The sequence below is a fragment of the Sarcophilus harrisii genome, chromosome 2 (assembly GCF_902635505.1).
Source record: "Sarcophilus harrisii chromosome 2, mSarHar1.11, whole genome shotgun sequence".
NCBI classification, from domain to species: domain Eukaryota; kingdom Metazoa; phylum Chordata; class Mammalia; order Dasyuromorphia; family Dasyuridae; genus Sarcophilus; species Sarcophilus harrisii.
This window is the reverse complement of record NC_045427.1, coordinates 547,914,033-547,939,163: the sequence shown is the minus strand read 5'-3', so window position 1 is coordinate 547,939,163 and position 25,131 is coordinate 547,914,033. Positions and strand designations below refer to the sequence as shown.

Here is a 25,131-nt window from a genome sequence, read left to right as displayed (position 1 = left end):
TGGAAATTAAGAAGATGACTATCAGTTGGAGAATGGTTGAATAAATTATGATATATGAATATAATAGCGCATTATTGTTCTATAAGAAATGATAAACAGGCTGATTTCAGAAAAGTCTGCGAAGACTTACATGAACTGATGCTAAGTGAAGTGAGCAGAACCAAGAGAACATTGTACACAGTAATAACAAGATTATGTGATGATCAATTCTGATGGATGTGGCTCTTTTCAACAATGAGGTCATTCAGGACAATTCCAATAGACTTATGGTGGAGAGAACCATCTGCATCCAGAGAGAGAACTATGGAGACTAAATTTGGATAAGTCATAGTATTTTCATCTTTGTTGTTATTGTTGTTGCTTGTTTGCTTGTGGGTTTTTTCTTTCTCGTGTTTTCTTTCCCTTTTGATCTGATTTTTTTGGGCAGCATATACATGTTTAACCTATATTGGATTGCTTGCTGTTTTGGGAAGAGAGGGGGAAAATATGGAACACAAGATTTTGCAAAGGTAAACATTGAAAACTTTGTTTGCATGTATTTGGAAAAATAAAATACTATTTCAAAAAAAGAAAAGGGGAGCATTGGAAACTGAGAAAATAGCAATACGTCCAGACTCTAAGCCAGCATGGTGAAGATAGGAAGGAAAGGAAAAAGAAGGGAGAGATTGAACACTGCTTTGCAATGTGATTAGATGTGGGAACAAGAGAAACAAAGGCAGCCAAGCTTGTGAAATTAAACAAGAGAGAGAATGGTAGTACTGTTAACAGAGATGAAGAAGAAGTTTAGAAAGAAAAAGTTCAGTTTTATGTATAATGAATTTGAGATAATGGCTGGATAACTAAAATGACTGTTTAGCAACCTAGTGCTAAACATAGTGGACCTAAAATTCAGAATGTAAATCAGGCAGAGCTACAGTTTTAGATTTTAGGGATGGCCTCAGCATCAACCATTGATAGCTACATCTTTAGATACTATATTTACTATAACACTTACTAAAACTGGCTCCAGTTTTAACTCTTTGAGTAGAATGTTCTGTTCTTCTCGATTCAAATCAATTTTTTTTAGGATCCCCTCCTTCAGGTTCTTTTCTTCTTCAATCATCATGTCCAAGAGGCCCTATAGCAAAAACGAATCAGAACACAGAATACTAAAGAGTGGTTAGGAGTTTTAAAAAAGAAAGAAAAAAAAAATTTCATAGTATTCCAAGAACAGAGGATCCTTACAATAGACACAAAAATCAAAGTGGCAGAATATACATCCAGTTTCTGCAGATATGAAGTCAGACCCTGAAGCCACAAATGAGATCACAGCTCCACTCACTTGGACATGTTTTGAAACAACTTTAAGCCTCTGAAGCTTTTGATCTTCTGGAATCCCAATGAAGTCCCAGATTTCCTTAAGTTGATCCAAAGCTTTATAGAAATAGGCCACTAAGTCCTCCACCAAGACTTCACTAAGCAAAAAAAAAAAAAAAGAAAAAAAATGGACTTGCCAAATTAGCCATTGACTAGACTGGAGAGAATACTTTTAAGCACAAAATTAAATTAATGAATAAAAACATCAACTCAACTCAGATAAATCAGGTCTTTCTGATCACAGAGATTACTTCTCCATCTACAAATTAGCTTCCAGAATGTTACCACAATAATAATGATTTGATAAAAGCAGAAAAGGAATTGTCGATACTACAAACTCTCCTTTATCCAAAATAATAGCCAACAATGAGAGATTTTTTTTAAAATTTGCTAAGTATTTTATATGCAAATTTTTCATTAGATTCTCACAGAATGATGTATGTTATACATTATTTTCCTTAGTTTATAGATGAGGAAACTGAGGCTTAGAGAAGATCTAAAGTTTACCCATGGAATTAACCACTAATATATAAGATCAAGTTTTATATATATATATATATATATATATATATATATATATATATATATTTATAATATTCAACATTCACCCCTGCAAAACCATGTGTTCCAAGTTTTTCTCCCTCCCTTCCCCCACTTTCCTCCCTTAAGACAACAAGCAATCCAATATATATTAAACATGCAATTCTTCTATATATATTTCCACATTTATCATGATGCACAAGAAAAAAACAATGAAAAAAGAAAAAAACAAAAAGAAAGGGGAAAAAAAGCAAGCAAACAACAACAAAAAAAATGCAAATATTATGTTGCGATCTACACTTAGTCACCATAGTTCTCTCTCTAGATGCATATGGTTCCAACACAAGTTCATTAGAACTGGTCTGAATCATCTCATTGTTGAAAAGAGCCACGTTCAAAAAAAAAAAAGAAAAGAAAAGAGCCACCTTCATCAGAATTGATCATTGTATAATCTTCTTGTTGCTGTGCACGATGTTCTCTCGGTTCTACTCATTTCACTAAGCATCAGTTCATATAAGTCTCTCCAGGCCTCTCTGAAATCATCCTGCTGGTGGTTTCTTACAGAACACTAATATTCTATAACATTTATATACCATAATTTATTCAGCCATTCTCCAACTGATGGGCATCCACTCAGTTTCCAGTTCCTTACCACTACAAAAAGGGTTGCCACAAACATTTTTGCACATATGGGTCCTTTTTTCCTTTTTTATGATCTCTTTGGGATACAAACCCAGTAAAGACATTGCTAGATCAAAGGGTTTACAGTTTGATAACTCTTTGGTATAGCTCCAAATTTGAATTTTGATGAACAATGATATGCATACTTGCTTCCCCAATATGCTCAATGTACATTTTAATTATGTATGCTTAATATATTCACACATCTGCTTTCAAAGAAAGATTTCTGAGAATATGAGTCACTGGGTATAATCTGGCAAGACGCACAATTTCCAAAGTTAATAAAAATCCCAAACTGGAAAATGAATAGATACCCATTAATTGATGAATGGCTGTAATTGATGAATGAAAGTAATGGAATATTATTGTCCTGTAAGAAATGATGAACAAGCTGATTTTAGAAAGGCCTGGAAAGATTTTCACAAACTGATGCTGAGGGAAACAAGTAGAACCAAGAATACATTGTACACAGTAACAGCAAGATTGTGAGATAACCAACTATGAAAGACTTGATTCTTCTCAGGGATTCAATGATCCAAAGGCTAGGAAACACCAACTGTATCCAGAAAGAGACTGGAGACTGAATGTAAATCAATACATGCTATGTTCACTTTTTTCTTTTTCTTATTATTTTTTCTCTCATGGTTTTTCCCTTTTGTTCTGATTTTTTTCTTTGAACATGCTTCTTCAATAAATGTGCGTTTTAAAAAATAAATGTACATGTATAATCAGAAAAAAAAAGATGGCAATAAAAAAGGGGGAAAAAATCCCAAATTTTAAGAGGCTTTTTGGCAAGTGCCTAAAAGAAACATATAATTATAAGAATCTTGTTAATAACAATTTATCTGGGCCTCAGTTTACTCATTCAAAAACACAAGATGGCTTTGAAGGTCTTGTCTATCTCTACCATTTTGATGCCAGGCAAGCTTGTCACCCAATTCTGATCCAATAAAAGCCCCTCAAACAGTTTTGTCACATGACAAGAACTATGGATACTTCTTTAGGGAATGGAAGGGAAGGAAAAGAGATGGGGTGGGAAAGCTCTATTTTTCTTAATATTCAGTTCCCTGATACAAAATTATCTCACTTCTTCCTGTTCTTGTCCTCCTTAAAACTGTAGATATTGATCAAACCTGTGTATACAGCCTTTTCTATTTTTAAAAATATCTTCCACTTCTACTATAATCTTTCACTGAGACCTTACCCCTAAACTCCAGATCCACATTTCTTTACAATATTATAATATTTTATTTGGAAGGAACTTCCTTCTATCTGAAAGACTAATTCTACCTACAAAATTCTCAGGAGATAATTATTCAAGTAAGAGATGATTAGTACCTAAATTTAGTATTTCTTACCTGCAACTTCCACAGGAACTAAAAAATCAATGTACTTAAAACTTAATTGATCATCTTGCTCCAAAATCTTGCTCTTTCTCCTGACTTCCCCACTCTGTCTCTTAAGAGAGAAAGACCATATGGTTTTGCATAACATATTACAATATACAGTGTCCCAAAAGTCTTGGTACAGTTTTAAGCTGGCTGAAGTTTAAAACTGCACTGAAATTTTGGGGCTCTATATAAATATGAATCTCTACTCCCTTCCTTGGTCCCTACTCAAACAATCAACCACCCATTAATTTGAATTCTAATATATCTATGTCCTTTTCTTTTCATTCTGACAGTTAAGGCCCTCTTATTTGTATTACTACAATAGCTTCTTCCCTTCTTTTTTTTTTTTTTTTTTTTTTCCCTCCTGAGGCAATTGAGGTTAAGCAATTTGTTCAGGGTCACACAGCTATGTTAAGCATCTGAGGCCAGATTTGAGGCAAATTTGAACTCGGGTCCTCCTGACTTCAGGATGGTGCTCTATCCACTGCACCACCTAGCAGCCCCTACAATAGCTTCTTAACAAAACTCCCTACTTCCAATCTAGTTTACACATTGCTACCACATTAATCTGCAAGGCAAAAGAGAAAGAGAGGGCTGAAATAAGATTGATTTTTAAAAAAAGATCAGTGTCCAGAGGATGAAGAACACGATCTCTAGTAAAGCAGACTTTTCAAATCATAATGCAATAAAAATTACATTCAGTGGGAAAGTTAGATTAAAAATTCATTAGAAACTAAACAATCTAATCCTAAAAAATAAGTGTGTCAAAGAACAAATCATTAAAGAACATGACAACATGAAATAACAAAATTTATAGGGTGCAAAGTGGTACTTAGGGGAAAATTTCTATATCTTGCAATATATATTACTTATATCAATAAAATGGAGAAGGAATGGATTAATGAATTGGGCATACAACTAAAAAACAAACTAAAATCCACAATAAAATGTCAAATTGAAGATCCTGAAAAATCAAAGGAGAGATTAATAAAACTGAAAGGAACAACATGATCAAGAGAAAGAGTTCTGAAAGCATATTTAAATCTCTTTTTAACATTCTTTAAAATATTAAGAATTATTTTCAGATTTGTCTTTTTAGGTAGTCAAGGTCAAGAATAAAAGGCGTTTCTTAATGCCTATGATGTGTGTTGCATTCTGGCCTATTCATATGTACCAGAAATCTTTCTAGCAACCCAGCAATAACAATAATTTTCATTTCTTTAGAGACTAGTGTTCCATAACCCATAGCCAATAAAAACTGAGTAAGAAAATGAGTAAACTTTAAATAGATAGACTCTGGTTTCAAGGAGAATTTTAGATCATTCAAAGAACTATGAAATTTCTCAAAAGCATTATAGTCCATTCTATAATTCTAGACCCAACTCGGTATCCATTTGCTATTTTTGTCCAAGATATATAAACTGATGAACAGATCTAAGTTTGTTCATTATCATATTCTGAGCAATAAGCACTCTTTATTCATTTGATTTTTCTTGTGTTCATGATTAAGCCAAACTTTTTCTGAATTATGATAGATCTAAATCAGGAGTCTCTGCAATGTTCAGAGGCTTAATGCAACCAGCACAATATCATCAGCCAAAAGGAACATCTGGACCTCATCATTTCTAGAAAATCCTCCTTTGGAGTGAAATCTGCAGTTGGATCTCCTCCATGACAATTTTAAACTTGTGATAAGCGCACATCTTCCTGACATTAATGATCAGAGAGAGTCATTGCACCTACTGTGCAATTTGCAAGATTTGGGTTGCCACCCTTAATGTATGTTGAACCAAACATCTGAAAATCCTGATTCACATTGAGAATTTCCCCTTTAAGAAAAGAAGACAACAAAGAGAAACACCCAAGTTTTAACATTACTGGTAAAATTGGAGCAGAAGACAAAGCAAAATCTGATGTTTGAGAATACTATCCACATATCAATGCAAGTCAGGTGTCTACTATCACAAGTAGAAGCTCCGGAGAAACACTATTTCAGAAAAATATTCATATAACTTAAGCACTAAAAATGTTTGTAGCAACCCTTTTTGTAATGGCAAGGAACCGGAAACTGATCAGATGCCCAACAGCTGGGAAACGGCTGAACAAGTTATGGTATATGAATGTTAAGGAATATTATTTTCTATAAGAAATGATCAACAGGATGATTTCAAAAAGGCTGGAAAGACTTAAATGAACTGATGCTGAATGAAGTGAGCAGAACCTGGAGAATATTTTTCATAGCAACAAGATTATGTGATGATCAACTATGATGGCTTGGCTCTTTTCAACAATGCGGTGATTCAGGACAATTTCAATGGACTTGTGATGAAGAGAACCATCTCCATCCAGAGACAGAACTATGGAGATTGAGTGTGGATTAGGCCCTGATATTTTCCCTTTTTTTTCTTTTTTGGTAGTTGCTGTTGTTTACTTGGGTTTTTTTCTTTCTCATTTTCTTTCTTTTTTATTTTTCTTTTGCAGCATGACGAATGTAGAAATGTGTTTGGAAGAATTGCACTCATTTAACCGATATCTCATTGCTTGCTGTCTAGAGGAGGGGGAGAGAAGAGGGAGAAAAATTTGAAGCATAGGGTTTTCCACGAGTGAATATTAAAGACTATCTTTGCATGTGTTTGGAAAAATAAAATACTATTTTAAAAGAAAAAAAAACAGTAAGCACTTAGCACAGTGCCTAGCACACAATAAGTGACTAATAAATGCTTGCTCATAAGTATCCTGATGACAAGATGGGAGAAATCTGGGCAACTAGAAAAGCTACATTAGGTTCCAGATCAAGGAAAGCAATAGACCCACTGTATTTAATCAACAAGAATTTATCTGTTGACTACAATGTGCTAATCTGTAAACCCCAAGATATCTTTGGAGGTTTCAGTGATGAAAATTTACATTCATTTGGGCAGAGCACCCGAATATAAGAGTATGACATACCTATGTGGACAAAGAGAAGAAAACGAAAAGAAGAAAAGAGCAGTGTTGTACGACTGGTCAGTTCCACTTGGGTCCCCAGTGGGCAGCTCCTACTATTACACTCAGAGATTATTATTTGTCCTTTGTTCTGGAAGAGGACGGTGACATTAGGGAAGTGATGCTATGACATAAAAGTAAATTGAATTTAAGTGAGGGAGAGGTGGCTGGGCAAGGTCACCTGCCTCATTTCTCCTCCTTAGTCACCTAGGTCCAATGGCAAGATATAGATTAATAGTGGTAAGATATATATCAGGATGACTGCAGATGGCCCTGATTATAGAGGGAGAACCTGGAAATGAGGTCGAGAATGGCCTCTTTTATCTAATGAAAAAGAAAAAATAATCTGATAGAAGACCCTTTGGTTTTCTGGACAAAATAGAAACAATTGCTATTTACATTCACTCTGAGCCAATCAGGACTTAAACAATGACTAAACAGGACTTGACCTGGAACTTATTGTTGGTCAATCAAGGAGAGGCATAGTGATTTAGATTTAAAGAAAGGTTTAAGAAAGATCTACAACTGTGATGGACGTGGCTCTTTTCAACAAAAAGGTGATTCAGGCCACTTGGAATAAACGTGTTGGAGAGATTCATCTGCATCTAGAGAGAGACTGTGGGGACTGAATGTGGATCACAACATAGTATTTTCACCTTTTTTATTGTTTGCTTGTTTTTTTAAATATTCTTTCTTATTTTTTCCCTTTTTGATCTGATTTTTCTTGTGCAGCATGATAAATGTGGAAATATGTTTAGAAGAATTGCATATGTTTAACCTATATTGGATTACTTGCTATCTCAGAGGGAGAAAGGGAGAAAAATTTGGAGCACAAGGTTTTGCAAGAATGAATGTTGAAAACTCTTTTCATGTATTTTGAAAAATAAAAAGCAATTAATATAAATTAAATTTTAAAAGAGAGAAATCAAAAGCTACATAATTTTAAAAAATGAAATTTTAAAAAAAAGAGAGAGCAATCTAGCCTTAATCACAAAATGAGCTGAGGACCGGGCAAAACTTGACTTTACAGAGAGCTTAGCTTTACAGCAAGAACACCGAGCAAGGAACCTGGGTCCCCACTATTTAGTCTTAACTCTGCCCTTCCCAAGTCATGTGATCATAGACAAATAAAGTCAGTCCTTTGGATTCTCCCCCCACCCCCCAAAAAAATGCTTAGCTTTAAAAGGCCAAGGTCTCCCACTGGATTCAGGGCCATCTACAGTCATCCTGATGATGGTCATAGAAGAAAGTGAGGCTGGTGACTTCACACAGTCCTCCCTTACTTAAATCCATTTCTGGCACATGTCTTGGCATCAGCTCTCCGATGTCATGATCATCTTTTAGAACAAAGGACAAACAACAATAACTACATGCTAAATACCGGTCAAGTCAGAACATGGTATTAATTGATGCATCTTAAGAAGGTCATTGCCTTTCTGTATTTGTATCTATTAATTTATTAATCAAGAAGATATTGGTGCTCAAATTAGTGCCATATGAGGATTAGTAAGGGAACTAGAATATTTACAGACCCTATGATCGTTATATTCAAATATTTTAAGGCTATCATGGCAGAGAGATTAATTTTGCTTAGCTTAGCTACTCAGATCAAAATTAAGATAAATGGGTAGAAGCCACAAAAAAAAAAAAAAAACTGAATAGTTCAGAATTAATTCATTTAAAAAAAAAATAGATGGAATGGACTAATTTAGGAGACAGCAGTTGAGTTCTAGCCTAGTAGAACTCTTCAAGGCAAAGCGGAATGATCTCTTCAAGGATATCATAAAAGGTTCTTTAAATAAAAGTTTCCAGGTAGGGATCCCCAAGCACAGGCCTAATTCCATCATTTCTCTCCTGAAAAACCCTTCTTGGAGATCCACATCTAATTACAGACCATTCCCAGGTGGTTCTAATTCACAGCTTTACCATAATACCCCTCCACAAACTGAATCTGTCAATGAAATGAGAATTAAGCATCTCATTTCAGAAAGGCCTGGAGAGACTTACATGAACTGATGCTGAGTGAAATGAGCAGGGCCAGGAGATCATTATATACTTCAACAACAATATTATATGATGACCAGTTCTGATGGACCTGGCCATCCTCAGCAACAAGATCAACCAAATCATTTCCAATGGAGCAGTAATGAACTGAACCAGCTACGCCCAGAGAAAGAACTCTGGGAGATGACTAAAAACCATTACATTGAACTCCCAATCCCTATATTTATGCCCACCTGCATTTTTGATTTCCTTCACAAGCTAATTGTACAATATTTCAAAGTTTGATTCTTTTTGTACAGAAAATAACGTTTTGGTCATGTATACTTATTGTGTATCTAATTTATATTTGAATGTACTTAACATCTACTGGTCATCCTGCCATCTGAGGGAGGGGGTGGGAGATAAGAGGTGAAAAATTGGAACAAGAGGTTTGGCAATTGTTAATGCTATAAAGTTACCCATACATATAACCTGTAAATAAAAGGCTATTAAATAAAAAAATTTAAAAAAAAAAGAAGAGATAAAAAAAAATTAAAAAAAAAAAGAGAGAATTAATCATCTCTGTGCCAAGCACTAAATTCGCGCCACTCTCCTTCCCCCTCTTACCCGTAATTCTGAAATTTGCTCCCGAACACTAATAGAAGAACAGACAGAATTGAGAGGAGCAAGTTCCCTCCGTTCAACCTCTAAATATTTATTAAGTCAAACACTGCTGAAGTTTGGGGCTGGAGCTTATTTGTTAGAGTAAAGCAAGGTCTCTGCTGAACCTTTCCTGGTTCTAGGGCAGCGATTGTTTCATTCCAGGCCTTTGCCCCTAAGGCTCCACTGTAGACCTCACCTCATGGCAGCAGGATAGGGTCTGGTCCTTTCCCAGCTAAATTGAGCACGGGTTCCAGTCGGTTCCGATCCAAACACGTCCAATCCTGGATGTCTTGGTCCGCGGCGGTCTGAACCTTCGAATAATGCCCGTCAATTCCCTAAAGCCCTATTTATCTAGTCCCTAAATTAATAGCCCTAAGTCTGTCCGGTCCTAAACGAGCCCTAACTGGAGTTCGTCCAGTCTCGCAAGCCTTGAAACAACTGGCAAGTTTCCCAAAACCCCACTGTGAAAGCCAAAGTCAAGGTGCTCTAGCCAATAACCTAAAAGCCTTGCTCGGGTTTAACATTCAATCCTCCCGGTGGGGTGGAGCCTCCTTGAAAAAGGGACGCTTCTCCTTCGCTGGAGGGAGTGGTGGGTGGGAAGGCTCCAGCAATTTGGTGTGGATTCTGGGCGGAAAGACTAAGGTGAGCAAAAGAAGCATCACTCAAAGACAAAGAATCTATGTAAAGTGAATTATATTGTCCAGTTCAATAAAGAACTCACTTCAAGAAACGATGTGTGGAACTGACGGTCAGGAAAGCAGAACAAAGAGGAAATTTTTAAAAATTTACTTTTCTCCCCAATAGGATTTTGTTTTTCTAATTATAAGTAAAGATAGCTTTCAACATTCATTTTTATAAGATTTTGCGTTACAAAGTTTCTTCTCTCCCTCCTTTGCCTCCTCCCTGTCCAAGACAGCAAGCAATCTGATAGAGGTTATACATAAAATCATTTAAAATATATTTCCATATTAGTCATGTTGTGAAAGAAAAAAACAGAATAAAAGGGGAAGGGGAACCACAAGAAATAAAAGACAAATTTTTTTTAAGAGGTGAAAATATTATGTTTGATCTGTATTCAATCTTCATAGTTCTTTCTCTGGATGCAGATGGTATTTTCCATCCCAAGTCTATTGTCCTTACTTTGGTTCCCCTCATTATTGAAAAGATCCAAGTCCATCACAATTGAATATCACATAATCTTGTTACTATATACATTGTTATCCTGGTTCTGCTCACTTCACTCAGCATCATTTCATGTAAATCTTTCCAGGCTTTTCTGAAATCAGCCTGTTCATTATTTCTTATAGAACAATAATATTCCATTACATTCATATACCACAAATTATTCAGCCATTTCCCCAGTTTATGAACATCTACTTGATTTCTAATTCAAAAGGAACCGCTACAAACATTTTTATACATGTGAGTTCTTTCCCTACTTTTATGATCTCTTTGTGATACAAACCCAATAGTAACATTGCTGGACCAAAGAGTATACACCCTTTTATAGCCCTTTAAGCATAGGTCCAAATTGCTCTCAAAAATGGCTGGATCAGTTCACAATGCCACTAATAATGAATTAGTGTTCCAGTTTTTCCACATCCCCTTCAGTGTTCATCAATATCTTTTTCTGTCATTTTAGCTGTTCTGATAGATGGGTGTGAGATGATAACTGAGTTGTTTTAATTTGCATTTCTCCAATCAATTTAGAGCACTTTTTCATATGACTATGGAAGACTTTAATTTCTTCATCTGAACATTGCTTGTTCATGTCCTTTGGCATTTATCAGTCATATTGAAGCAAATCAAATCACTATTGATTAGAGAAAAGCAAATTAAAACAACTAAGGTGCCACCTCACACTTATCAGAAATCATAAATACTGGAGGGAATGAGAGAAAATAGGTACTTTAATGAATTGTTGGTGGCGTAGTGAACTGGTTCATTCATTTTGGAGAATAATCTGGAATTATATCCAAAGTGCTGTAAAACTATACATCCTCTTTGAACCAGGAATACCCCTATATAGTGTATAATCCAGATAGATCAAACTATCTTTGTTTGGAAAAGGAAAAGAACCTATGTGACAAAAATATTTTTAATCAGTCTTTTTTATAAAAGGGAAATTTATGAAAAAAGTCATTTTCCACTTTGTTCATTTGAATTTTATTTTTATAAATTTGATTCAGTTCCTCATATATTTGAGATATGAAGTCTTTATCAGAGAAATTGACCTAAAAACTTTTTCATATTGTCTATGAAGTCTTTTAGCAAAATTGTAGTTTCTCTTCTTATTTCTTTTAATTAGATCTATTTTTGCTTTTGCTTTGTCTGAGATCATGATTGCTGCTACTGCCCCTTTTTCTTGGGTTGAAGCAAAATAGATTCTGAGCCAGTCCTTTATTTTAACTCTGCATGTGTTTTTCCATTTCCAGGGTGTCTCTTTTACACAACATATTGTTGGATTCTGATTTCTAATCCATTTTTCTATCCACTGGCATTTTATGAGTAATTGCATCCTATTCATATTCACAGTTTTGCTATATGACAAACTCAACTCCTTTTCTGTAATCCATGTCCTCGATTATGTCATTTATGCCACTTGAGTGCCATTCATCATAATCTATGTCCTATTGCCACTATTTTTCTTTTTTATTTATGTTTTTATTATAGCTTTCTATTTATAAGATATATGCATGGGTGATTTTTCAGCATTGACAATTGCAAATCCTTTTGCTCCAACTTTTCCTCTCCTTTCCTCCCCTCCCCCAGATGGCAGGTTGACCAATACGTATTAAATATGTTAAAGTATAAGTTAAATACAATATATGTATACATGTCCATAGTTATTTTGCTGAACAAAAAGAATCAGACTTTGAAATAGTGTACAATTAGCCTGTGAAGGAAATAAAAAATACAGGTGGACAAAAATAGAGGGATTGGGAATTCCATCTAGTGGTTTATAGTCATCTCCCAGAATTCTTTCCCTGGGTGTAGCTGGTTCAGTTCTGTTCTATTGAAACTAATTTGGTAAGAGGGCCACGTCCATCAGAATTGATCATCATATAGTATTATTGTTGAAGTATATAATGATCTCCTGGTCCTGCTCATTTCACTCAGCATCAGTTCATGTAAGTCTCTCCATGTCTTTCTAAAATCATCCTGCTGGTCATTTCTTACAGAACAATAATATTCCATAATATTCATATACCACAATTTATTCAGCCATTCTCCAATTGATGAACATCCACTCAGTTTCCAGCTTCTGGACTATGTTTCTTTCTATTATTCTTTGGGACATATGACACTTTTATTCTTAGATCATAGTGTTTCAGAATTCACAGCCAGACAGCGCCATTGAGAGAAAGAATGTTAAAACAAAACAAAACATTGTTTCGTTTTATAGCTCTAGATCACCAAAAGTATTGCTCAGTTTTTCCAGACCAATCTTCTCTTTCCTTTTTAGTTCTGATTCCTATTTATTATACATATGTGACACTTGTTTAAGAATAACTCAGTGGATTACATTTTTGGTGAAGTCGAAAATTGGTCTAGTCTTTGTGGATAATGACCCTTAAGTACAAAAATATTCACAACAGCTCTTTTTATTTTTTTATTTTATTTTCTCCTTTTTTTTATTTTTTATTTAATAGCCTTTTATTTACAGGATATATGCATGGGTAACTTTACAGCGTTAACAATTGCCAAACCTCTTGTTCCAATTTTTCACCTCTTACCCCCCCCCACCCCCTCCCCTAGATGGCAGGATGACCAGTAGATGTTAAATATATTAAAATATAAATTAGATACACAATAAGTATACATGACCAAAACGTTATTTTGCTGTACAAAAAGAATCAGACTCTGAAATATTGTACAATTAGCTTGTGAAGGAAATCAAAAATGCAGGTGGGCATAAATATAGGGATTGGGAATTCAATGTAATGGTTTTTAGTCATCTCCCAGAGTTCTTTTTCTGGGCATAGCTGGTTCAGTTCATTACTGCTCCATTGGAAATGATTTGGTTGATCTCGTTGCTGAGGATGGCCTGGTCCATCAGAACTGGTCATCATATAGTTGTTGTTGAAGTATATAATGATCTCCTGGTCCTGCTCATTTCACTCAGCATAAGTTCGTGTAAGTCTCTCCAGGCCTTTCTGAAATCATCCTGTTGGTCATTTCTTACAGAACAGTAATATTCCATAATATTCATATACCACAATTTATTAAGCCATTCTCCAACTGATGGACATCCATTCAGTTTCCACAACAGCTCTTTTTAATATAATTTCAAACTGGAAACTAAGGGGGTGTACACTTATTAGGAGTGGCTGAAACAAGGTGTGGTATAAACATACAATAATAACCTATTATTGTGCAGTAAGAAATTATTAAATAGATATAGAGGAAAGGGGGAAGGTCTCAAAGAACTAATGCAGACTGAATTGAGCAGAAATAGAATAATTTACACAATGGTAATCTTATAGAGACAAATAACAGCAAAAGATTTCAATTAATGCCATGACTAACCAACAGACTGAAGTGAATCACACTACCCATCTCCTGCCAGAGACTTTAAAATCCAGAATGGATTTAAATGGATCAAATAGATTTAAAAACCCAGACTGAGATATAGATATGGCCAATGTGGGAATTTGTTTTGTTGAACTATGTACACTTAAAAAAAAATCATGGGGGAGGGGGGAGGGAAGGGAAGATATTGGGAGGAAAGATAAATCCTTCTCCCTCACCTCCTAATTAAAAAAAATTTTTTTAAAAACAAAAACCTAACTCAATGGACTTTCCTTAGTTGCTCATGCAATTGCATATTATAATTGTTTGTTTTTCCAGTGTGAATGGTGGCGACTATTTTGATGATTAGTTTACTGAGGAGGCTGTAAAGTATTTGAGTCTGAGCATATTTACTACAATGCTATTTGTGAATGGAATACTAGATAACTTTTGATTAAAAGATTTTATTTTGTTTAGTCTGTAAGCCTTGGTTGTTAATTCTTTTGATAAAGTAAAAAGGGTACTTGCTTTCAAATTTCAAAAGCATTAATACTTTCTATTTACTTATCTATCTATCTATATATACATATACATCCGTATTTTTTCTCTACCATATACATATATAAGTGACAATAGACGCCCTTATTTTTCAGATGGGGTAACTAGGGGAAGAGTAAAACATCTAATGTCTGAGTTAAATGCTTTATTCATAGATTGCTATAAATTTAGTTTCCTCCTTTGAAAATAAGGGGTCTTAACTTACTGTTTGATAAAAATTGCTGGGAAAATTGGAAACTAATATGGCAGAAACTAGGCATTGATCCATACTTAACGCCGTACACCAAGATAAGGTCAAAATGGGTTCATGACCTAGGCATAAAGAATGAAATTATTAATAAATTAGAGGAACATAGGATAGTTTACCTCTCAGACCTGTGGAAGGGGAAGGTCTTTATGACCAAAGCAGAACTAGAGATCATTACTGATCACAAAATAGAAAATTTCGATTATACCAAACTGAAAAGTTTTTGTACAAACAAAACTAATGCTGAAAATAAGGGGTCTTATATTTCTAAGGTTTTTTTTCCAGGCTTAAGTCCTATTTTGATAATATCCTACAATATTAAGACTAAAGGTCAACTACCACATCTCGATGCTTATAGTGGTCCGTTCCAATGCTTTTTTTTTTAAAGGACAAATGTTCTTCATACATGTTTCATCTTCCCAAGGGAGGTACCAGTGGATTGGCAATAAACATATCAAGGAATTCAGATTGTTGTTTGTTGTTTGCCTTTCCTTCTAGAAGAGGATGACAATGTCTGGAGGTTGATGCCTTATCATGCAAGCGAATTGGATTTAAATGAGGCAGAGCCTCACTCCTCTGGAGCCCTCTGGATCCAGTGGAAAGATACAGATCAGGATGACTAGAGATGGCCCTGGATCTCGGGAGACTTTGGTCTTTTTAAGCTAAGGTCTTTAGCAGGTCTCAGTTTGAAACCTCCCATTCATTCAGCGATTAAGGGTAGGTAAGAATTGAGATAAAGAATGGCCACTTTCATACCCTTTGATCCAGCAGTGTTACTACTGGGCTTATATCCCAAAGAGATTATAAAGAAGGGAAAGGGACCTGTATGTGCACGAATGTTTGTGGCAGCCCTTTTTGTAGTGGCTAGAAATTGGAAACTGAATGGATGTCCATCAGTTGGAGAATGGCTAAATAAATTGTGGTATATGAATATTATGGAATGTTACTGTTCTGTAAGAAATGACCAACAGGATGATTTCAGAAAGGCCTGGAGAGACTTACACGAACTGATGCTGAGTGAAATGAGCAGGACCAGGAGATCATTATATACTTCAACAACATTACTATATGATGGCCAGTTCTGATGGACCTGGCCATCCTCAGCAACGAAATCAACCAAATCATTTCCAATGGAGCAGTAATGAACTAAACCAGTTATGCCCAGAGAAAGAAGTTTGGGAGATGACTAAAAACCATTGCATTGAATTCAATCCCTATATTTATGCCCACCTGCATTTTTTATTTCCTTCACAAGCTAATTGTACAATATTTCAGAGTCTGATTCTTTTTATACAGCAAAATAATGTTTTGGTCATGTATACTTATTGTGTATCTAATTTATATTTTAATGTATTTAACATCTACTGGTCATCCTGCCATCTAGGGAGGGTGGGGGTAGAGAGTGAAAAATTGGAACAAGAGGTTTGGCAATTGTTAACGCTGTAAAGTTACCCATGTATATATCCTGTAAATAAAAGGCTATTAAATTAAAAAAAAAAAAAAAAAAAAAGAATGGCCATTTTAACCTAGTCAAAAAAAAAAAAAAAATCAGTCTGAGAAGGGAAAACCCTCAGGGTTTCTAACCAAAGCATAAACAATTGCTATTAATACTCATTTTGTGTCATTAAGACCCAAAGACTGAGTGAGACTGGGGGGTGGGAGAGGATGGCACTATTTAGTTGGTCAATCAATGAAAGCCAGGAAAATCTGGGTTTAAAAAATAAAATAAAATAAAATAAATAAATAAATAATAAAAAAAAATTTAAAAAAAAGAAATCTGGGTTTAAGGCATGATCCTTAAGAAAGCGAGCTAGACGTAAACTCTTGCTAGGTTTCAGTGATCAAAATTGATATTCCTTTATGTAAAGCATCCACAGGTAAAGGTATGATACCCATTGTGGGCAGAGAAAGAGTAGGGAACAAAGAATTTCACTACCATGATTTGAACTCTGCGTTCTTCTATTTCTCACATCATAAGGAAATAAACAGCTTTTCATTTTCAACAACTTATGTAAGATACTTATCATTTATAATAACAGCACCTAGATCCCAGAGTTGTGAGGATCCAGTGAGATAATATTTATGTGTGGAAAGGCGAAGAATTTACAGATTAAGCACATATTGATCAGAGACTTGTTAGCTAAATTGATTGAAGCCTTAAGGCCCCAGATTCCGCCTCTTTGGAGTCAGGGGTGATTTTAGATAAGGCCTGAACTACATTCCATTGTCCAAAGAAGGGCTTAGAAAAGCCTAAGGGGCGGAAGAAGCTGCCCACCCCCTTGTCTGCTGCATCCCTGGCTGGCCCGATAGGGGAATAGAGGCTCATGGGAACAGTCACAACATAGAGAGGGTGGGATTTGGGGGTTCTTTGTCTGAGATGTATGAAAGCTGGGAACAAGTTCGGGGGAGTGGCTCTCTGTCCTGCTGTGGGCATCGTTGCTGTCCTTGCGGCCCGGGCCAGGATGGCCCGCTAATAAATGCTTTCTGTGCATCATTCGGAGCGTCCCGAGTAGGCAATCTGGGTGGCTGGATTTGTCCTGATTAGGAGGCACTTTGTAAGCCTTACAACGCCACGATGCTGGCGCTTTCATTTTTACAGATAACTGTCACAACGCGGTGACCATTACTTTATAATTATAAGTATCCGAAGTCCTGCCTTCTGGCAAGGGGACATCCCTCCATTATTCCCACTTAGAGCGGGGGCAACGCCCTCGCTCAAAGACAAACCGCTAGTTTCTGGAAGATATTAAAAACCGCAGGAAATCTACAAGCGTGATTCAGTTTTACGCTTTTCAAATCCATCACTGTCCTGGAAGGAAAAGCACCATCTATGCAGGGCAAGGTTCTACAGCCCCGGCCTGCAAGGTTCTACAGCCCCGGCCTGCAAGGTTCTACAGCCCCGGCCTGCAAGGTTCTACAGCCCCGGCCTGCAAGGTTCTACAGCCCCGGCCTGCAAGGTTCTACAGCCCCGGCCTGCAAGGTTCAGGGGGCCGTTCGTTCCCAGCCAATGAACAAACCCCAAGCTCAGCCCCGCCCCCTGGGAGACTGGGCCGCGCGCTGCTCCGCGACAGCAGGGGGCGCTGTCCGCAGCGCGCGCGCCCGGGATGGAAGGTCTGCCCCGGCCCGGGTGGTTCGGCTTCGGGTTCCGCGGCTTCGGCCAGGCCCTGGGCTCGGAGCGAGGCCTGCGGGGCAGCTTACAGGGGCCCGAGCCGCTGGTGGTGGGAGGCCTCGGAGCGGGAGACCCGGAGAAAGATGCCGCCGCCCAGGTTACCCAAGTGCGGCCCAGCTGGAGCTTCACGGGCTTCCTAACTCGTGAGCGCGGGGCAGGGGTGGGCGCCCCGGCCCTCCTCCTCTCCCCCTTGGCCCCTCCTTCTTCGTGCTCCTTTCTTCCCCTCTCCCTCTGCCCCTCCTCTTTTTCCCTTTCCCCTCCCGTTCTAGTTTTCCCCTTCTCTGCCCTCTCCCCCGCCACCTCTTGCATTCCCCCTTTCCTTACTCCCTCTTTTCCTTCCACTCCTCTCTCCTTCTCGTCTTGCACCGCTTTTTTAGACCCCCCTCCCCCTTCTGAGCTTGCAGCCCCAGAGCTTCCCTCCCCCGTTCCGTGCATCTTCTTGTACCCCTCCGTCCCGGGGAAGCTCTGGGGCTGACGCGCCTCCTGCTGGGCGTAATACTGCCTGACCCCGTTTTGTTAGCTAGAAGAACGCCTGGAAGGCTCTGAGATATCCCGTGAACTTCCATACAAAAATTGGGCGGGAAATAATTTCCTTTTAAAAACGCTAGATTGTCTGATGCTACAAAGGTGGGTTTTGCTCATCTAGCAAATCATGAAATAATAATTACTTTTGGGTTTTATGTCTGGATGAACAGGTGAGGAACAGATGTGAGGCAGGGTAGTGCCAGTTAAAGTTCAGGTTCTAGAAGAAAATGGATGGCTCAGGGGGGACCACAGCCCCGTGCGTGTCACGGTTTCTCTGCCTGGAGAGCTCTGATCTTCCTTTGTACAGCCCCCATACGTGGGTATGCACGAGCCCCGACACCAAGGTTTCTCCCTCTCCAGGAGACGGGCGCCTGGTGCTGTCCGGCTCTGTGAATGGCCAGCTCCCGGGTTGCAGGGACCTGTTGGCCTCGGAGCAGCACCTGCTTGTGCTGCGCACGGAGACAGAAGGAAGCCCAGCAGAGATGCAGGCCTGGGCTGCAGCCCCTGAGCTACGAGGCACACCCCTGTGGACGCGACAGATCCTGCAGCGGGGAGACCCCCCGAATCCTGCTCTGCTACCCCTCGCTCCTGAGCCTGGGTGGTACGTGCGCCCCATGCAGCCTTTCTCCCAGCCCCTGTGTCCTGATCTGAAGGCCCGCCAGCTGGTGTTGGGGGCAGAGCATGCCCTGCTGCTGGGTGGAATGGGGCAGGTGTATACGTGGGGCACAGGCAGGTAAGTGGGTGGGAGCCCTGAGCCTGCAGTGGGCGGCCCCAGGCAGAGAGCTCGGTAACCCCAGTGCCCATCCGTCTTTCTTTGCTCAGACTCGGACAGCTGGGCCACGGGGCCCTGGAGGCAGAGCTGGTGCCCCGACCAGTGGAGGCACTTCTGGGGCTAGCCATGGCCCAAGTTGCAGCTGGCGGATGGCATTCCCTCTGCGTGAGTGGTGAGTCCCTCTCCTTGTTCCTTGGTAACTTGGGCTCCTTCCCTCCCCCCAGTTAGAGATTTCCTTGGGGGATAATAAGCAGAAAGCCCTTGGACAGGGTCTGATGATCAGTTAAGTTTTTATTAAGTAGCTATCACATGGAGCCCACTGTGGGGGAAACAAAGATACTGAGTTGTGGCGGAGGCCACACTTAGGACCCACTTAGTACTTCAGGAGCTGAATGGCTTAATAGTCCCAGCATAGAGGAGGAGGCTCCATCATCCAACCTGCAGGCTGCAATTCTTTCCAGTCTCCCCATCTATTGGGATTCATCTCCCATCCTTATCTATATCTTCGTCCAAGTCTTTGGCCACTCAGGGAGACACAAAACCAACTCATGTGTCACAGTCGCTTCCAACAATGGTCATCCCCCTCTCTTCTTTCCCTCAACTGTGATCTTTTGTGGTTCTTCATGTGACGCAACTTCTATCCATTTTCCTCCTCTTTCCTCTTCTCCCATTCTCATCCCCAATTTCCTTTTTATATAATCACATTACAGTCATTTTATACCTATACCTTCTAAGTATACCCCTTCTAACTATACTTCTAAGTATAACCCCTTCCTGACAAAGTTGCAGTTCCCAACAGTTACACTAGCATCATCCCATATGTGAATGTAAACATTTTAATCTTTAAAACAAAACAGTGGGTTTTTTCCTTCTGTTTCCTTTGTTATACTTCTTTGAGTTCTGTATTTGGAGATCAAATTTTCTGTTCAGCTCTGGTCTTTTCATCAGAAATGATTGAAAATTCCCAATTTCCATTTTTTTCCCCCGAAAGATAATGCTCAATCTTACTGGGTAGTTGATACTTGATTATAGTCCAAACTCCTTTGCCTTCTACAATATCATATTCCAAGCCCTCTGATCTTTGAATGCAGAAGCTACTAGATTTTGGGTAATCCTAATCATGGCTCCTTGACATTTGAATTGTTTGTCTCTGGTTGCTTGCAGTATTTTCTCCTTGATCTGATAATTCTGAAATTTAGTTACTATGTTTCTTAAATTTTTCATTTTGTGGTCTCTTTCATGAGGTGATCAGTGTATTTTTTCATTGCTGATTCATCAAGTTTTCCTTGATGATTTCTCAAAAGATGTTGTGCAGGCTCTTTTTTTCATCATGACTTTCAGAGAGACCAATACTTCTTAGATTGTCTCCTAGAGCTGTTTTTTTTCTTTTTTAAAAATTTTGTTTGACTGATTCTTGATGTCTCCTTGAGTCATTTACTTCCATTTGTCCAAATCTACTTTTTAGTCAACTATTTTCTAAAGTTAGCTTTTTTTTTTTTTTTTTTTTTTTTTTAACCTCCCTTTGCATTTGGCCAATTTTATTGTTAAAGGAGTTTGGTTCAGTGGATTTTTTTTTTTTTCATTTCATTTCATTTCATTTCTAATTCTATTTTTTAAAGAGTTGGTTTTTTCCCATTTCACCAAATTTATTTTTTAAGGAGTTGTTTTCTTCAGTTAATTTATGTGTTTCCTTTTCTAGACTGTTGGCTTTTTTCTCCCAAATTTTTATATCTTTCCTGCATAGCTCTCATTTCTTTTTCCAGTTTTTTTTCCTCTCTCTCTTTTAAGATCCTTTTTGAACTCTTCTAAGAGAACCTTTTTAGCTGAAGAACAATTCATATTCCCCTTAGATGTTTCACTTGAAGGCATTTTGCATTTGCTGTTCTCTTCTGGATTTGTGTTCTGATTTTCCCTCCTCCATAGTAGGTCTCTAGGTCAGAGCTTTTTTTGCTTTTTTGTTCATTTTTAAATGTTGAAATCTGCTCCTAGAGTAAAGGAGAGATTATTCTGAGCTTCCTCTGCAGAGAGACAGGGGTCCTTAGAGACTGCCCTGGGGTCGGTAGTGCTGCAGACTTTCATACTGTGCTGGGTAGGCCTGGCCAAGTCCCTTCTATTACAATTTGCCTTCTGTAGTTGCCTTGAAGGTCTGGCAGCTGGTCTGCTGATCCACAGCCTTCTAAACCAGGCCAGAGTAGCCAGTGCTGCTGTATTTTGACTAACCCTGCTACATTATCAGTGCTGGGCCATGTGCCCACCTACCCAGTGAGACAGACTTTTCTGGAAGTCCATCCAAGAAATCTTAAGCTGGAAAATTTTTATACTCCTAATATTTGTGGGTTCTGTCACTCCAAAATCCATTCAGAGGTTTGATCTAGTTGTCACATTCAGTATATTTGTTTCACTGTCAAATCTTATTTCTACCTTTGCAGCATATATAGTCCTGTCCCCTCCCAAGCTCTCATCATCTCACACCTGCACTACTGCAATAGCTTTCTACTTTGTCTCCTTGCCTTAGGTCCCACCCCACTCCTATCTAGCCTTTACTTAGCTGCCAAGATGATTTGTCCTAAATTGCTGGTGTAGCCGTGATACCCCTCATCTCTAGAATCAAGTATCAAGTGCTGTTTGGCATTCAAAAATCCTTCACCATCTTTCTCACCTTAGCACCTTTCTCACCTCTTATACTTTTCTACCCTTTCATTTTATTCTAAGATCCAACTGCATTGGCTTACTGGTTGTTTCTCAGACACTCCATCTCTCAGCGCAGTTCTTTATCATTAGCTATCTGCCATACCTGGAATGCTATCCCTTCTCACTTCCACCTCCTGACTTCTGTGATGATTCAGCCCAAATCCTACTTTTTAGAAAGCCTTTTCTGGTCCATTGGCTGCTGCTAATGCCTTCCCTCTGATAACTGTCTCTCGTTTACACCAAATAGATTGTGTATGTACAAGGCTGTTTGCATTGTGGTCTTCTCCAATAGAATTGGAGTTCCTTGAAGACAGGGTTAATAGTATTTTTGCTTTTCTTTGTATCCTTAGAACTTGTAGCTGGCACATAGTTAAATCTTACAAATACTTGAGTGTTGACCAGTTTTAAGTCCATCACCCTGCTGAGAAGTATGTAGTTCCATCTGCTTTCTATAAGTGCTAACTATAAAAAACTCTTCTCCCCCCCCCCCCCCCCCCCCCCCAGAGGCCGGTGATCTCTATATCTGGGGCTGGAATGAATCTGGGCAACTTGCATTGCCTTCCAGAACCATAGCAGAAAGAGAGAAGACAGTGGCTGGTGGTAAGGAATTACATTTTATTTGGCCCCTCTCATTTCTTTCATTCTGGTCCCACAAAATGCCCACTTAAATTATAGCATTCCTAGCCATCTTCTTACCACAAAATCCACCCAGTCCCTTTATGAGTCCATTTCAGATACTATGCCAGCTTTTGCTGTTGATTTTCTCAGTAAACAGAATTGCTTCTTTGTCCCTGAGCTTCTGGGCTCTCCTCGTGCAGTCCTGAAGCAAAGAAACCAGCCACAGATGGGGATGGAGACCTTGCTCAGTTCATAGCAATACAGCCTTTCCCAGCCTTACTAGATCTTCCCAGTGGCTCAGAGGTCATCAAGGCCAGCTGTGGATCCCGACATACGGCTGTGGTGACTCGTAAGTAAGGCTGGGCCTGAGATTACTTGGTGACTGTGGCACTAGCTAGCTTCATCAGCCTCTGGCTGGGAGGGTAAATGGAAGATTAGAGGCTACCAGTAAGGCTAAGAACTTCTGATAGGACTGAGTCAATTTTCCACCACACCAAAAAAAAACAAACAAAAAAACAAAAAAAAAAACCACCAACACAACTCTACACCTCTTCTATTCACTGTGAGAAGCTTCTGGATATCCTAGAGAACCTCTTTAGGGTCTTCCAAGAGGGTTAAACTGTTGGCTGATTGCTAAATGCCCTTGTGAAAGGCATGGTGATTGCCTCACTTTTGTTTCAATTGTAGGAGATGGTGAACTCTACACTTGGGGCTGGGGTAAGTAATCTTAACTGCAGGAAAGCCAGGGGAAGAAGTATCGGCAGAGTTCATGATCACAGTTACAAAGGTGAAGGGCCCAAGACTAAGGAGGGGGTTTTAGGAAGTCCACAACTAAATTTTCTGGCCCTGAGGACTGTACCAGTAGGCCCTTCTGTGTGTTGTCTACAAGGGGCATTAGAGAAAGGCTTAGAGAGGTGACCCTTTTAGAAATGAGACTTGGAACCCTTTGGCTTTTCCCAGCTTTTTGAAGTAGTACTTGGTGTGCCAGGGTTTTTACATTTTCCAGTTACCATTGGTATTCCAGGGCTGATGATGGCAACCTGAATTAACTCCTTTTGTTAAGGGACTTGGGAAGTAGGAGTGGTGATCAGGGAAAGATGAGTTATTTCCAGATTGTGAGGTTGGTGAGAGTGAATGGCAGAGGACATTTGTTTTTGTATTTACTTCCAGGTAAATATGGCCAACTTGGTCACAAGAATACTGCCAGTTTGGATCAGCCCCAACGGGTAGATTATTTCACAGATAATCTGCTCCATGTGGAAGCTGTGATCTGTGGGCCATGGAATACTTATGTGTATGCTGTGAAAGGGAAGGACTGACTTCCTGGATAATTGGACAAAACCCCATTGAGTTTGAAGAATCTGAGGCAATTTTGTGTACTTTTATAGGTACAGAAAACAAAATTAAGGAAAAAAGGATGGAAAACTCTTGCCCCTGTTTACCATCTGTATTGCTATTGGCAATTATCAAGAAACCAAAAGATTAGTGTGGGGCATCCCTACTTCCTCTAGCCCAACCCTGAAATTTGCTTGATTAAAAGAAAAAAAATCTTGTAAACTTTCAGTAAGATAATTCAGGTCTCATATTTGGTAGTTTTGAAATGCTAATGACAGATTTGTAATTTTATACGAAAACTAAACTCTGGGGGATCATGTAATTGAATATCAGAATAACAAAAAACTTTGCCAACAATAAAAAAGTTTCTGAATACAACCATTAAAAATCTAAAAAATGCTAAATATATTCAAGGTGTTTTTGGCAACACTTCAGCCAAAAATATTCATAACCCAAGTTTCTGGTGATGTACCTTTTCTCCACTTGAACCAGGTTTCAAAGTTCTAGATTAGGAATTGAACTTTACTTAGGAACAGATATATTTGGAGTGAAGGGAAGGCAGCACACACTTTAGAAAGACAAAAACCTTGACACTTCCTACTTTGTAGAGATGTTTGACATTTTATTGAAATGTTTTACTTTCATGTTATAATTCCTCCACCTTAGACCATGTTTTAAATGCATGAAATATGGTATTGTGATCAACCTTTTTTTTTCCTTTAGATACCAGGTAAGCCAGTAGGGTCCCCCCCAAAAAAGAGACTCTTTCTTGCTGAATTATAGAACTGTATAGTAGAATATAGCACTGCAGCCTCTGCCTTCCAACTTGTTAGTTCAGAGTTAGTTTCCACTGTCTCTTTACTCCTCTCTGTCTTCTCATCTTTAAAATGAGGTCTCAGGTTCCATGTGAGGGAGGGATCGCTGCTTCAGTGCATGTGGGAAAACATTCCCACTCTCTGAAGTCTACATATTAATACATTGATAGTTTCTTGTAGTGTAAACGGCTCAACATTTTCCTGATTCCAATTTATAGCATTCTTAGAAAAAAGAACTATTTTTTATACTCAACTTTTATAATGTAAATAAACCATAATTTGTTTTATAT

General features: G+C 38.4%; 2 protein-coding genes across 3 annotated transcripts in view; one reads left to right on the top strand and one right to left on the bottom strand.

Annotated features, from left to right (window-relative positions):
- LOC100927542 (protein regulator of cytokinesis 1) overlaps positions 1-9,800 on the bottom strand; it is a 29,167-nt gene extending 19,367 nt beyond the window's left edge. The window contains exons 1-3 of the mRNA XM_031949350.1: positions 9,796-9,800; positions 1,322-1,454; positions 995-1,117 (exon numbers count right to left, since the gene is read on the bottom strand). Of these exons, the coding sequence (XP_031805210.1) occupies positions 995-1,117; positions 1,322-1,454; positions 9,796-9,800 (261 nt within the window). The remainder of the gene's footprint in view (positions 1-994; positions 1,118-1,321; positions 1,455-9,795) is intronic.
- Positions 9,801-17,973: 8,173 nt separating this feature from the next.
- On the top strand, positions 17,974-25,058 carry RCCD1 (RCC1 domain containing 1). 2 transcript variants are annotated; one of them, XM_003755537.4, is made up of 7 exons: positions 17,974-18,228; positions 18,971-19,343; positions 19,433-19,554; positions 22,578-22,673; positions 22,870-23,040; positions 23,379-23,408; positions 23,862-25,058. In XM_003755537.4, exons 1-7 carry the CDS (start codon positions 18,021-18,023, stop codon positions 24,008-24,010), a joined length of 1,149 nt encoding a protein of 382 aa, XP_003755585.2. In that variant the 5' UTR covers positions 17,974-18,020; the 3' UTR covers positions 24,011-25,058. The 2 variants fall into 2 exon arrangements, with proteins under 2 accessions (XP_003755585.2, XP_031811477.1); XM_031955617.1 differs by lacking the exon at positions 22,870-23,040.
- The last annotated feature ends 73 nt before the right edge of the window (positions 25,059-25,131 follow it).

Bases quoted from the DNA above. Each gene is read 5' to 3' on its own strand.
- RCCD1 (XM_003755537.4), top strand. From the start codon at position 18,021: ATGGAAGGTCTGCCCCGGCCCGGGTGGTTCGGCTTCGGGTTCCGCGGC. The intron at 22,674-22,869 runs GTAAGGAATTAC...TTTGTCCCTGAG, and splicing joins AGAGAAGACAGTGGCTGGTG to CTTCTGGGCTCTCCTCGTGC. The intron at 23,409-23,861 runs GTAAGTAATCTT...ATTTACTTCCAG, and splicing joins ACTCTACACTTGGGGCTGGG to GTAAATATGGCCAACTTGGT.